Source organism: Porites lutea, chromosome 12 (assembly GCF_958299795.1).
Source record: "Porites lutea chromosome 12, jaPorLute2.1, whole genome shotgun sequence".
Classification (NCBI taxonomy): Eukaryota; Metazoa; Cnidaria; class Anthozoa; order Scleractinia; family Poritidae; genus Porites; species Porites lutea.
In genome coordinates this window covers 4,002,041-4,015,118 of record NC_133212.1, presented here as the reverse complement: position 1 = coordinate 4,015,118, position 13,078 = coordinate 4,002,041, and the positions used below count along the sequence as shown (strand labels likewise).

Genomic DNA, 13,078 nt, shown 5'->3' with positions numbered 1-13,078 from the left:
TTAACACCTTCTCTGAATGATAAAACCCCACTAAAAAGAGGCCAAAAATCGCACGCAGTGCGTAAGTGGTCGAAACAGTATTAACTTTACAATAAAGTCCTTGATAAAAATGTTTGCTAACAAAGTTAATTTTAATTCCATTTTTTTGCAACGCTTCTTCAACCATTCTTTTCCATAGCCTGAGTATCAGGTCTTCCTTAGGGGGTGGGGAAGAGGAGATTCGCTCTCTCTCTCTCTCTCTTTATCGCTTCTCTCTTCCCCCATCCCCAGAAACCCCTGAGAACTCAGGCTATTTTTTTCACACTGAGGTGCTCTTCTCTTCTTCCTAAGGGAGTGGGGGAGAGGAGATTCGCTCTCTCTCTCTTTATTGCTTCTCTCTTCTCCCTTCCCCCAGAAACGCCTGAGAACTCAGGCTATTTTTTCACAATGGGGTGCTCTTCTCTTCTTCCTAAGGGGGTGGGGGAGAGGAGACTCCCTCTATCTCTTCATCGCTTCTCTATTCCCCCTTCCCCCAGAAACGCCTCAGAACTCAGGCTATTTTTTTCACACTGGGGTGCTCTTCTCTTCAAAATCCCCCCCTTTCGTCTGGTTGACGTTCGGTAAAAGGCGATAACATTTTGATGCAACAGAATGTCTTCAGACACCACATTTATCTTTGAGCTTCTGCTTATGCACTTTTTAAATGTCGTGGATTTTTTAACTAAAAGTTAAAGAAAATAATAAATTCATATATGACAAATTCTCAACCCCGTGTACAACTTTGAAGACAAATACCCCACGGTGGCAACACAACACTTAACAAACTCCAGAGGGGGATGGGCATGCTTAAAATTAATTGTCTGAGCCATAGAGCCATATCCTTTGGAATATATGAAGTGTTCACTGATTTTAAGTAACCCCTCCTTTTCGCTCTGTGGATATTTCATAATCCGTACTCATTGCCTGAAAATCCATAACCACTCCCTAGTATCATCCACTACCTCTCCTGCTATAAATAAGGACCACTCCCCCTACGCGTTTAAATACTGAAACTGCTGTTATTGTTGGCAATATTTCCCATAAACGTTTTACTCGGACGTGAAACGTTTTCAACACCCATGCGCACGTTTCCACTTAAAGGATCACTGAATAAAATCCCTCTACATGAAAAAAAACAAGGCGCCTCAGATGTTTGGCGTATGTTCGCAGTGAAACACTTTGGTCAGTCTTCGCTTTATAGTTCACACGTGACCACACCTGCAACAGGAATTTTGCGTCGGTGAAGAAACTCTGTGAATGATTCATATCTGAAATAATGTCACGCTTGAAAGTGTCAGAAAAAGAGAACGTTTTGCCTTTTATTCACTACAATATTAATGAATGACTGGGGCACTTTAATATCTTAATCGCAAACATAGCTTACCTGGTTTGTCCTTTTGTGTTCTCAGTTGTAGTCCAATTCTCTCTACCTCAGCCCATCTTTGATCCAACTGATTTGCTTTTGCAGCCGTCTCAGTCTGACTTTTCTTTAGCAGTTGTACTTCATCACTCAGCAGTTCTACTTCATCAGCTGTCTTGGTGTGACTGTCCTTCAGCAGTTCTACTTGACAAACTGTGTTGGTTTGACTTTGTTCCAGTTCTCCTACTCTGTGATCTGTCTTCGTTTGAGTTTGCTCTAGTTGATCTACTTTTTCTTCCACTGTTTGAAGTCGTATCGATAACTGCGTTTTGAAAGACATAAGTCTCTTTAAAACCTTTCCAATCTCTTCCCTTCTGGTCTCTGCTGCCTGCTGTACATGTAGCTTCTCTTCCAGCGCTTCAAGGCGTTTATGATGCTCAACTAACCTCGTTTCTTTACGTTCATCCTGATCTGTAAGGGTGGCAACATTTACTTCAAGTTGAGCAATTTGTTTGTTGTGTAGATTCAGTTGCGAATGAATGGTGTTGTAGTCCTTGATGAGATCTTTTACTTCATCTTGTACCAAACAGAGAAGATCCCTGTCCACAGCATGACCCATGATTAATTGACAGCCTTAAATAAAGCAGAATGAATGTTTTACTTTGAGTAACAACTAAACAATAAACCAAAAATCCTTAACAAGACTCAGTCACTTACTTTGAGCCCTGCTTACAGTAAAACACTCTTTGAACCTCAATATGGTCTGCAACTAATTTTTTTTTTGAATGACATACTCAAAAATTACTGCTAACTTCAATTTATTTCACCTGCTGTAGACCCTCCACCTATACCGTCATGTTCAGGACACTATTCATTAACCCCAACAGGACTAGCTGTAAGGAATGCGTAGTTTTATCAGTGGCAGTTCTCGCATGGTTTCAGCTAGCTAATAGGCAAGAAAAGGTAAGTTCTGGGTTTACACTTTTCCCTTGTGAAAGCCTACTATGCACCAGCCCCAACTAGCCTGCAAGCAAGCTCTCTGGGGTGGGACAAAAACGAGGAGAGCTTGCAACTACGTCTCTGGAATTTGAATATCTGCATCAAAAAAGTCAATGCAAAATGCTGCTTGGCGGAGATGACATTAGTAATGATGCAATTACTCTCGGCATGTGTTTTTCAATGTTTGTTTACATTCGCGCTCATTTCCGATTCATCCTGATTGCCAGAAATCTGACAGCTCAGTCAATGGGGAGCCACAGGGGAATTGAAGGTGGAATTCAAATTCTAGAGATGTAGTTGGAAGCTAGCTCTCCTTCCTTCCCCCCCCCCACTGCCCCAGAAAAGCTTGCTCGCAGGCTAGCCCTAACCAGATTTGTTTTAAGTATTTGCAACACTTGTCTTGTCTGTTCTTCAAGTCTAGCTACAGCAATGTCATAAACTACATAACATTTTAATGTAATTACCTTCTGTGGTGTGCTTTTATTGACTATTAGAAAAGAAATTGCTGCAACTTGTTTGCAAATTATTGTCATGTCTCTATGTCTAAATTACCATTTTTCAGGCTCTCAGTTAGTTGAAAACTGAGTGGTAACAAGCAGAAGCAAAAATGTCAGTTTAAACAAAGAAAAAACAGCTTGTTTTTCTTACGGTTGCTTCACTTTTCACTTGTCTTGACTAACTGAGAGCCTGATACAGACTATGTCTATTGCTGTCATTAGGTCTGTAGATTGTACGTGCTTTATGTTGTGTATTAGTTAATATAAGTTAACATGCAGGACCTTCGCTTGCTTCAACCTCGCCCCCAGGTTTTCTCTCCATAGGGACGGGTAAGAGAGAACCCTGGGAACGAGGTTGCGCTGGCTTAGCTGACGTGTTCACTAAGTTTGTATCCTGGTGGAATACACTTGTCTTGCAGTCTATTGTTTAGAGTCAGTTCCCTTTGAACATGGTAACATTTATGATTAATTATAATATTCTATTGTCTAGGTGTAATAACCTTTTGTTTGCCAGTCATCCAGTTGATCCAATGTGTCCCTCTCCACACCTGCTGTCAATCCCAGACTCCTCACCAATGTCTTCAGCTTGTCAAAGCAATCATTAAAGAGAGCATCTGTCCACTCAGTTACATCAACATGGCCCCATTTGTTTCTGACATTTTTCCTGACATCATCGGCTGAAGCCTGGGAGTGTGGGGAGAACACAGCGGCAGGCATGTAGTTCCTAAATCCCAACAGATGAAGGATGGCAGTCATGTCCAGTGAGTCATCAAAGCCTGAAAACTGAGCCAGGTGACCTGGCAGATATATCTTGGCCAAATCTAAAGAGCTATTGATGTTAAAGTTGTAGTTGCATCGACCACGAACAAGATGATTGTTGTTTATATTTTGAAATTTCAGGTTCTTCAAGATAGGATCTGCTCGGACCACACCATGAGTTAATGTCTTTAGAGTACAAGGCGGGTGGAGAAGTTGACGGTGTCTGTCCAGATTTGCATAGTTGGCATCCATCCCTTGTTTGACAGCATCGCGCAAAACAGGAGCAGCAACTTTGTTCATTGCAATTCCCACAACAATCCATCTTTTCTCTTCATCTGAGACCATCATCTGGGTCAATAATCATGGGTCAAATGAGAGAGGAAAATGTAATAAACCAAAACCTTTTAAAGCCCTAATAACAACATAACAAAAAATTATTTTCCTTTCCACATATATTTTGCTATGCCGTATTGATGGCGAGAATTAATGTTTGATAATCAAAGCATTTCTTCCTTGGCAATTATAAATGAATATTTCTTAAAAATAACTAAATTCAGTTTTTTGATAAACATCTCAGTTTCTCCAGTCACAAGGATCAAAGGAAGGAAAATAAAACTGTGTAAAAAGTGGACATGGATTGATATAAGCTAATTGAGTGATGTCGTTAATAACCTAAATTGCTTGAAAAGTGTCTTTTTCTACTGTGACAGCTGTTAAACATTGTTTCAGAAACTACCCAAAAAGTTCCTCTTTGTCTGTTGGCCAGAAAAAATGCAGAAGCTGGGAATTCAAATGCTTGTAGTTCTAACTGGATGGTAGTGCCGAGGGGCTCTCCCATTAATCTTGTAATAAACTTTCCCTTATGAATTAAGGCCATCTTCGCAATTATCTGTCTCTAATAAGGTCTCTGATGATGAATTAAGTACAACAACTTACCATGAATATTTGGACTTGCTGAGATAAAAAAAAAATGAAAAATTCTCTAATCAAGAGATGTTACTGACTGAATATCATCCTGGTTGTCCATCAACTGAAAATAAATTCAAGATACACATGGTGAATTTAAGTCCTGTAAATCTAAGAGCTGGGCCATACATAGTCATATTGTTTAAACAGCCATTTCAACACCTGAAGGAGAATCACGAGGTTACCCCATATTAAGATCTCCCCTTACAGATATTACCCACCAAGCCCAGGAAAGGTTGACGACACCGCCAGGGTCTACGTCCCCTACTCTTTTCTAACAGAGTGTGGATTCTTTTAAGTCCCACAAGAACCATGCAGATACATGAAAGTGCTCTAAAACGGGACCTATGCTTTTTCATCCTTACTAGAAAGTCTAACCATTTGCAGATGACATTACAAAGGCACCCTTTTCTTCTTAAAGACCCTGAGTGTTGGTCTAGTCAGGGTTTGAATCCACTTCCTCCCCTCAGCAGACTGGCACTCTCTCAATCATGCAACTGAGCTAACCAAGTGCATGGCTATTAGATGCGAACTATCGGTTGACATATCAACCCAGTGTTGGCTGAAATATATATCAATCCACATGTCAGTAGAGTGTTGGTCAAATGTCGCTCGAGTACTGACTGAGGCATTGACCCATCAGTCAACCATCGGTCAACCATTGGTCACGATAGTACCATTAGAGTGTTGGCAACCTATCGGGGAACTGTCAGTCCAGTATTGGTAATGTATCAGTGGTTCTTCGGTTGAGCATCATGAGTGCTGAAACAAACCTTCTATCTCAATGTAAATAGAGTGTTGCAACATGGGCAAGGCAAATGTGATTACCCACCTTTTTGGCACTGGCTTTCTGGTCTTGCTGAATCATTAACCAATGTTTTCCTACAGGTTTTGTCTGCAATGGAACACCATAATTATCAGTGAGAAATTTCTCTTTTGTTGCTAACAAAACCAATAATGCTGAAAAATTCATCATCTGAACCAACAGTCAGCCGAGGTGTCAACCAAGTGTCAGTGGCCTGTCGGTGTGCTGGTGATCCATTGGCAAAGTAATCAACCAACTACTGACCGACTATTAACCAATAGGTTATAGGGACTGACTAACTCCCACATATTGACTGACACTCAGCTGATATATTGAGCAATACTCTGTATGTCAACTGATATGTCAACCGATATGTCAGACGACAAACACTATAAGACAAAATCCATTAATTATTACTGAGCTGCTTAAGAGAATAATAAGTATGTGTAATCAAATGGTGACAACTTAAATTAGGGAATAATTTCATGCCATATTTAAAAAATGAATAATTTTAAAGGCTCAAGAAATTATCAGAATTTAGACAAAATGTGTGTAAAATTATCCCCAATTTTACCGGTAAACCATTTGATTAACTATTAATATCATGGATGACAAATGACGTTCACAATCCTAGGTTTTTGGCATGTTTATCAAAATGATCATTGATCGAGGACTCCATGCACCAAGAACTTTAGAGCTTAAATTTTGGCTTAAGTTCATAATGCGCAGAATTTTTTGACAAAATACCTGAGAGAATCCTTTTTCATGTCCACTTATGTGTGTTTAGGTTTTCTACAGCATCTTTTGCCCTGACATCTTCAGTCATAATATTATTTTTAAGTTTCCGCCATCTTGGCATTGACACATACAGAATGTTGGCATGGCAATTTTGTAATTTCACAAGTGAAAATATAAATTAACGCTGAAATTTCGAGCTAAAATTAAGGAATTATTGATATTATATTCAATACGCTTGGGGATGTGTAGTGGAATCTTACTCCATTCAGCTTGGTGACAAGTAACTAATGATAATCCAAATGACATTTTTGAAACCATGGATGACATGCTATTAGCCACTATGAGGTTGCATGGGAGACCAGGGCAAGATGGTTGTCACAATGCACTGTGGGACTGTTTCCGGGGACGAATTTGCCGCCATGCAAGAAAATGTGTCCCAAAACCATCCCACAATGCACTTTGACAGTTGACATCTTGACCTGGTCTACCACACAACCTCAAAGTGGCTAACAGGCTATTTCCAAGTTTCCTCAAGTCTCTGCACAGCTAGTCCAACGTAACAGTGAGGTTGGGCTGCCTGTGGTCTCTGTTTTAAGTGAGGCTAAGATGATTCCTTTTATTTAGGAGTCACACAAATAGAGTAATCGAGATCACTTGTTTTGATTCAAAGTTGCAATAGGCATGCAATACGTGCGAACATAAACAAGCCAAGTAAACAAGCTAAGCGACGCGAATGTCTGCCACGCAACTGTCTCGTACAAAGTAAGAAGCACGCTGGAAAGAAAGCTCTGCTAGCAGGGTACTTGATCCCATTTTTACAACCCCAAAAACCTTGCAACAAAGAAACAATTCCCAAAAGTGTGGGGATGAAGGAAATAAAAACCATGAACATGTTAAAGCAACGCAGGGATAATTTTCAATTTGAAGGAAAATATAAACTTAATCTAAAGCTTGCAGTATTTTTTACCTCACCTAAAGACTGGTCGATTTTTTCAGAATTTTTTTCAGAAAGTATCAAATCCAGGGATTAAATACGCAAAAAATATTTGGAATTCAAAACGGGTTTGGATCACACCCAAAGAGTTTGGGCGATTTTCATGTTTACTGTCAGGTGTTTGCATTCATGAGGAATGACATTTCAAAGATCGTATTACAGGAAATGGCTCTGTTTTTGGACATTCGATAATTCGTTTAACCAGGTTAACTTTTTGCTTTTTCTATCCATTCATACTTGCTTTAGGTGTTTTTTGAGTTTTAGAAGTAATGAGTATAATTTTTTAAATCATTGGCAGTATTAAACATTGAAAAACACACTGTGTGGAATTGACGAGTTTTGCTTACAGCCAAAAGTTTGACAAAATTTTTGCCCTCATTTGTCAATAGCCAAAGAAGATGTCACGCGATTATGCAAAATTCCATTATCATGCATGAGAAAAATACAGCATTGTTTCAATGAGAGGAATGACATCTGATGAGTGGCCATATATAAAGTCTTTCTGCAGTTTGAAAATTTTATTGGAGCTAATTGATGCTACCCTATTACTCTTAACTTTGAATGATGTATAATTTCATTCCATATGTTCAGAAAAGAACTAGTACACAAGTTGCGTTCTTTCACGTACGAAACTGTAGAAGGGGCAAAGTCCAACATCTTCACGTGCAAACTGCGTGTGTATGCATGTGGGTGCAAGAGTGAGTTATTTTTAAAACCCTTGATTAATTGTTAGATCATGTCGATTTCTCTCACCCACAAAAGCAGCAAATTCCACAATAATGTTTCACGTGCAAACTGCATGACAATACAACTCACAGTTAATTAAGGGCATGATTACATAACCCGGGTTGACTAGCTCTGTCGAGGTGCTTTTTTCATGGTATTACATGAAATGGGTCAGCCAGGAGCCTTAGGGGGTGGGGTATTCTGGACTAGGAACTTAATTAATTGATAACTTACTAGCCATATATGGTTAGGAATTTTTGTTGTTTGTAATTTTTGTTATCTGGAAATAGTTGATATACTATTTATTGTATAAGACTCTGGATAAAAACATGTACACTGTATGTATGTATGTATGATTGAAGGATTTTTTTGGTTTTGAGATTTTCGATTCTGGTTTTTTGGGGGGTAGGAAAATTTGGCAAGTATTTTGTGGCTTGATTTAAGACAGGATTTCTTAAGCTATTCTATTATAATCTGATGATTCATAGAAGTGCTCACGTATCCCGGCCACAAAGTTCTTGTTTTCCTTTCTGAAGATTTGTAAGGCTCAGAAATTTGGCATGGTATTTTTTGGGGGTTAATTTTTGGTTCAGGGATTTTTGGGGGTTTTGCTGGAAGCCCTAGGGATACCAGAGAAAGGAGCCCTGGGGTTTTGATTTTTGGCCTTATTTGGTCATCCCTGTCACTTGAAATCCAGAGTAACCCCTCCACACCCAGGACATCCCGGGGCTGCAGTTCTCATTTAGAAAGTGGAAGCAGTGTGCATGTTTCTCATTTGTTTCATTTGCCAGGTTGCCCAGCAAGCATGATTAAATTGGAAAATTTCTGGCATCACAATACTGGGATCCCAGCAAACTGGGCTGGCTCGGTTGTCATGTAATTGTGAGGTTGATTTCTGTTGCGTTTAACTAAGGTGCCAAAGTGAGGTTGCCTGGCTCATGTAAACAGGCCCTTAGTTTTATTGCCAGACTTAACGCCAGTTCTCCCTTGACCTCACCGATTTTTCAAAGCTCCCCGAACCCACAAAACCCAAACTGATTATCAGCCTCCCAAACATCTTCATAACCCCTCTCCAAATTAAATGAACTATCCCTTATTGACGTTCTCTCCATACAAAAGACAATCCTATAACCAAAAAGCCTAACAACATTTAAATTAAGTACAAGTATGTTTTCAACTATTGATAAGATCTTTCACAACCACCACTTCATTTCAACACACTGTAACTACTCTATATCACTTCATAACCAAATTAGCACCCCCACAATTACTGCACTACAACACCTAAAATAACTTTTACCTTCCAATAAAATCATTTTTGTTACTTCACATTAAATTCTACGAGAAATCAGTTTCACTGATCAACAAAACTACAGCCAAAATATCTTGCCAATTCACGTCCAATATAACTCCACGCTGTCACTTCACCCATCTCAACCAACCCCCTAAAATATACTTACAATGCTACTGCTCTACTCACATCCCTATAATGGCCATTATATATACGTACAAACTTCATGTACACCTAGTACAACGATGCCCAAATATATGCTCCCAAAGCATCTTACTTCTCATGCAAATAGAACTCATTTTCACAACAAAAGCGGTGCACACATAGGGTTCTTTAACATCCCACAGATTTTTATTACATGTGCAAGGGCTTATGAGACGGGCCTACGGTTTACTTATTTTTATTTTATTATTTTATCACACACAATGAATTACAAGCAGAATAAAAACGATAATAAATAGGTTAATTAACATTAAGTTTAAAATTTGTACATTACTTGGAAGGAGTGACTGTGGCAGGGAAATCTCCGAGAAGCCGAGCTTATGAGGAATAGAGATAATTTCCCCCCCGTCCTTATCCGAGAAGACTAGAAAGTCAAACCGTTTGCAGATGTTATTACAAAGGCAGCACCTTCTCCTCAGTTATTTAAAGACCCTGAGTGTTGGTCCGGGCGGGGTTTGAACCTACGGCCTCCCACTCAGCAGACCGGCCCTTATCCCATGGAGCTAACAGGGCGGCGGTGATGATGTAGCTTGTATATAAATGGGTGACTGCTGCTACATTAAAGACAAGAGAAAAGTATAAAAACAAAAGATAAGCTTACCTGTGTTCAAGAATCGAAGTCTCTGGAAGTGTCTATACTGTCAATTTCTTTTCCTCAATTCCAAAATGTTCACTGTCATTGCAAACTTGAATTGTTTTAAAATGAAAAGAGACGAGTTAATACCTCTTTTTATATAACAATCACTAAGTACTGTTATGAACAGTCAGGGGGTTATAATAGTTCACTGGAGGCGAGCAAACTCAACAACACATCTTTCAAATTCAAGCCAAAAGGTGAAATTAACCTGCTGCCAGAAAGTCTGGGATGAGCACTGTCATTACCAGACTTTCCTCAGAATGGAGTGAGAAATATTGGTTGTTACCGTTCAAAAAATTCTGGAAATTTTGGTTGGGAATTTTCATTTGGTAAGAATGGTACGTGTTGTTTACCATTTGCCTAAAATTTCCAGATTGTCGCGCCGCGCTAGACTGGATTCGTAGTTACAGGTACATGTACCATATGAAACTTAAGTACGAAACTCAAGAAACTTGTAAATGGTAAAGGAATTTCTATTTGGAATTATGTTCCAACCAGCAAAATCGGACTACCAGTTTTTTAGAATTTCCATATAATGTCCCGGGAATTTTCCAGTGGGACAAAATATTTCTTGAAAATATTTCTTGAAAACAACAAATACTTTTCCATATTCGTCTTTTTCTTTTCCAGACTAACTCTAAATTCTTCCGCCGTGCAACTACCTTTTACCACAGACATCCAGAAAAAAGTTATATCTTTCTTTTACCTCCAAGGTCTGTGCCCCACAACAAGTACGCTTACTCATCAAATAGACCTTTTAACGGTTTATGGCGCCATCTTGGTTGGAGAGCAAACACGGCTAAAATTACAGTGAATGTGTGGGATTTTGGCCCACTTGGAACCGGCAGCACTAAAACACAGAATCCGGAATCCGGAAACGGAAACGGAATACGGAATCTGTGAAAGAAGGTTCCAAGTGATCGATTTGAAAAAAATAATATTAGCAATGACAATGAAATAAATAAACAGATAAAAAAAAAGGCACAAATGAATAAATTAGCTGAGTACAGGCGAGGAGACTGCTGTGTCACTAGAGGAGTCGATTCCGGTGAAAAGACGCTTGATACCACTGTCGGCAATGAATGCAAATTCTCATGGGACGGCAAAGCGAGGAGAAAAACGTGACTGACAAAAACTAGTGCCTTAACAAAAAGGTAAGTTATATGGAGACAGACTTCGTTTGAATCGTCTGAGGCGTCGTTTACATAACTGAAAGGCATCGCCGTCAAGTTTTTCTCAGTGTCTTTTCTGGGTTGTCTTCAACAGTGTTCAGTTTTATTTATCAAGACAACTTACTCAAGAGAACCATGGCATTGTGGAGTCCACAGAGAAGAGAGAATTGTGCATGCATTTGCTTGATGCCGCAACCCGGATTACATCAAAATAATGCGCCATGTTTAATAAGCCTCTTCAAAAAAAATATGGATGTCCACGTAAACTCAATTACCGGTACACCAGTCTGCCATCAGTATTCAGCTTGGCGAAAAAGTTGAACTTATTGCTAAAACACCGGAACTGTGGTCACGTCACCGGTCGGTCATGTGTGGAGTATTCGGTTTGGGGACAATCACGTGGTGTGGTCTGAGGCTAACTTCGACTATTCTTGACAATTAGCTACAAAAGTAATATTTAACTGTATTATTCAACCCATGAACTCGTGAATAAAAATTACTCGTAAAATTACTTTCATCGGCCTTGCAGTGCAGTAACCCACACTACGGCAAACCTTATCAAGACACAATAACAAGAATATATTTAAGGGAACTGCCAAGAAAACTAAGACAAATTCTCTTTGGATTGTACTAAATTGTGTATTGTGAAAGTCTTTAATTTTCTATCATCGATATTTGATTCCGTATTCTGTTTCCGTTTCCGTTTCCGTGATTCCGTTTCCGTTTCCGGATTCCGGATTCCGTGTTTTAGTGCTGCCCTATTATACATTCAACAGAAAATAGGGTTATTAAAAGAAGGTACGACGTCCGTAAATTCGAATTATAAATCTTCTCATGTGGCTTCTAATTTGATGGTAATTTGCATAATGTTGCCTAGAAGGGTTATGTATGAAATCTTAAAAAATCGTTCACGGTCGTTATACCTGAATCTCTTCTTTATACTACATGAAAATAATCTCAGTACAAATGTCTTTTAAAATACATTTTTGCTGTGGAAATCTGCTTCTTTGTAGCGGCGTTACAGCGGTTTCAAGTAGGCCAAAATCCCATAATTTACTGTAATTTTAGCTGTGTTTGCCCACCAGCCAAGATGGCGTCATAACCCGTGAAATAGTCTATTCTTCAAGTCCAAGAATCGAACTTTTGTTTCATTTATAGTGTACAAAGATAACGTTGAACATGCTACTGAGGTGCAAGAAATTCAGCCAGCTGATATTATTTTTCCTCGACAAATGTAAATTCATCTCTCTTCTGTTTAATAAACTGCTGAAGAGCCGACGTAACTTTTCCCTTTTTCCTCTGATATGGCGATTTGACGTTCGGCTCCGCTCACTGTTAGACTGATGGAATTTTTAAAATAACCCGACAAAATTGAATCGCCTGTGAAGTAAAGATATCCTTTGTACGCATCGCTGACGCGGAGAAGTATATGAGGAGAAACGGGCAAAAATTACAAGGATTTGCTTACCTTTGTCCTTCTAGACGTTGACGTCAGTTCATGCGTTGATCTTCTTTCTCGCATCCAAGGGGCAAAGCAATCTTAAATTTTCCAAATTAGAAGAGAAGCTTTGGATTGACACCTCTATTTAACGCTAATTGACGCTGACTACCCAGCTAGTTTAGCTAGCTGACTTACTTTGGACTCAAGCAATCTCACAAACTCTTTTACAGCAAGGGAAGCGGAAGCCGGAAGTTGAAAGCGAAAAGACAATGCCTGAGAACCCTCTAGAAAGGTAGACTTTCTTTAGGGTGGAGTGGGAAGGGTTGTTTGCAAGTCACACGAAAAAATTTCACCTTTCAGTAATACTATCAGGGCTTTTTACATAGGCTGCGTAGTAAGCGTTTCCGTTTGGTGTCGGAGCAAAGAAAGAAGCTAGGATACGGGATTTTCGGT

The 13,078-nt window shown here is 39.3% G+C and overlaps 1 protein-coding gene and 1 long non-coding RNA gene across 2 annotated transcripts; both read right to left on the bottom strand.

Moving 5' to 3' along the window:
* Nucleotides 1–485: 485 nt before the first annotated feature.
* Nucleotides 486–3,981, bottom strand: LOC140921927 (uncharacterized). The gene is made up of 3 exons (XM_073371924.1): nucleotides 3,375–3,981; nucleotides 1,403–2,011; nucleotides 486–700 (listed from the first exon to the last, which is right to left on the bottom strand). Exons 1-3 carry the CDS (start codon nucleotides 3,979–3,981, stop codon nucleotides 486–488), a joined length of 1,431 nt encoding a protein of 476 aa, XP_073228025.1.
* A 618-nt stretch (nucleotides 3,982–4,599) lies between these two features.
* On the bottom strand, nucleotides 4,600–10,064 carry LOC140953570 (uncharacterized). Its single transcript, XR_012167467.1, has 3 exons — nucleotides 9,977–10,064; nucleotides 5,432–5,494; nucleotides 4,600–4,663 (listed from the first exon to the last, which is right to left on the bottom strand). It is a non-coding gene; the product is annotated as an uncharacterized lncRNA (long non-coding RNA).
* Between the last annotated feature and the right edge of the window lie 3,014 nt (nucleotides 10,065–13,078).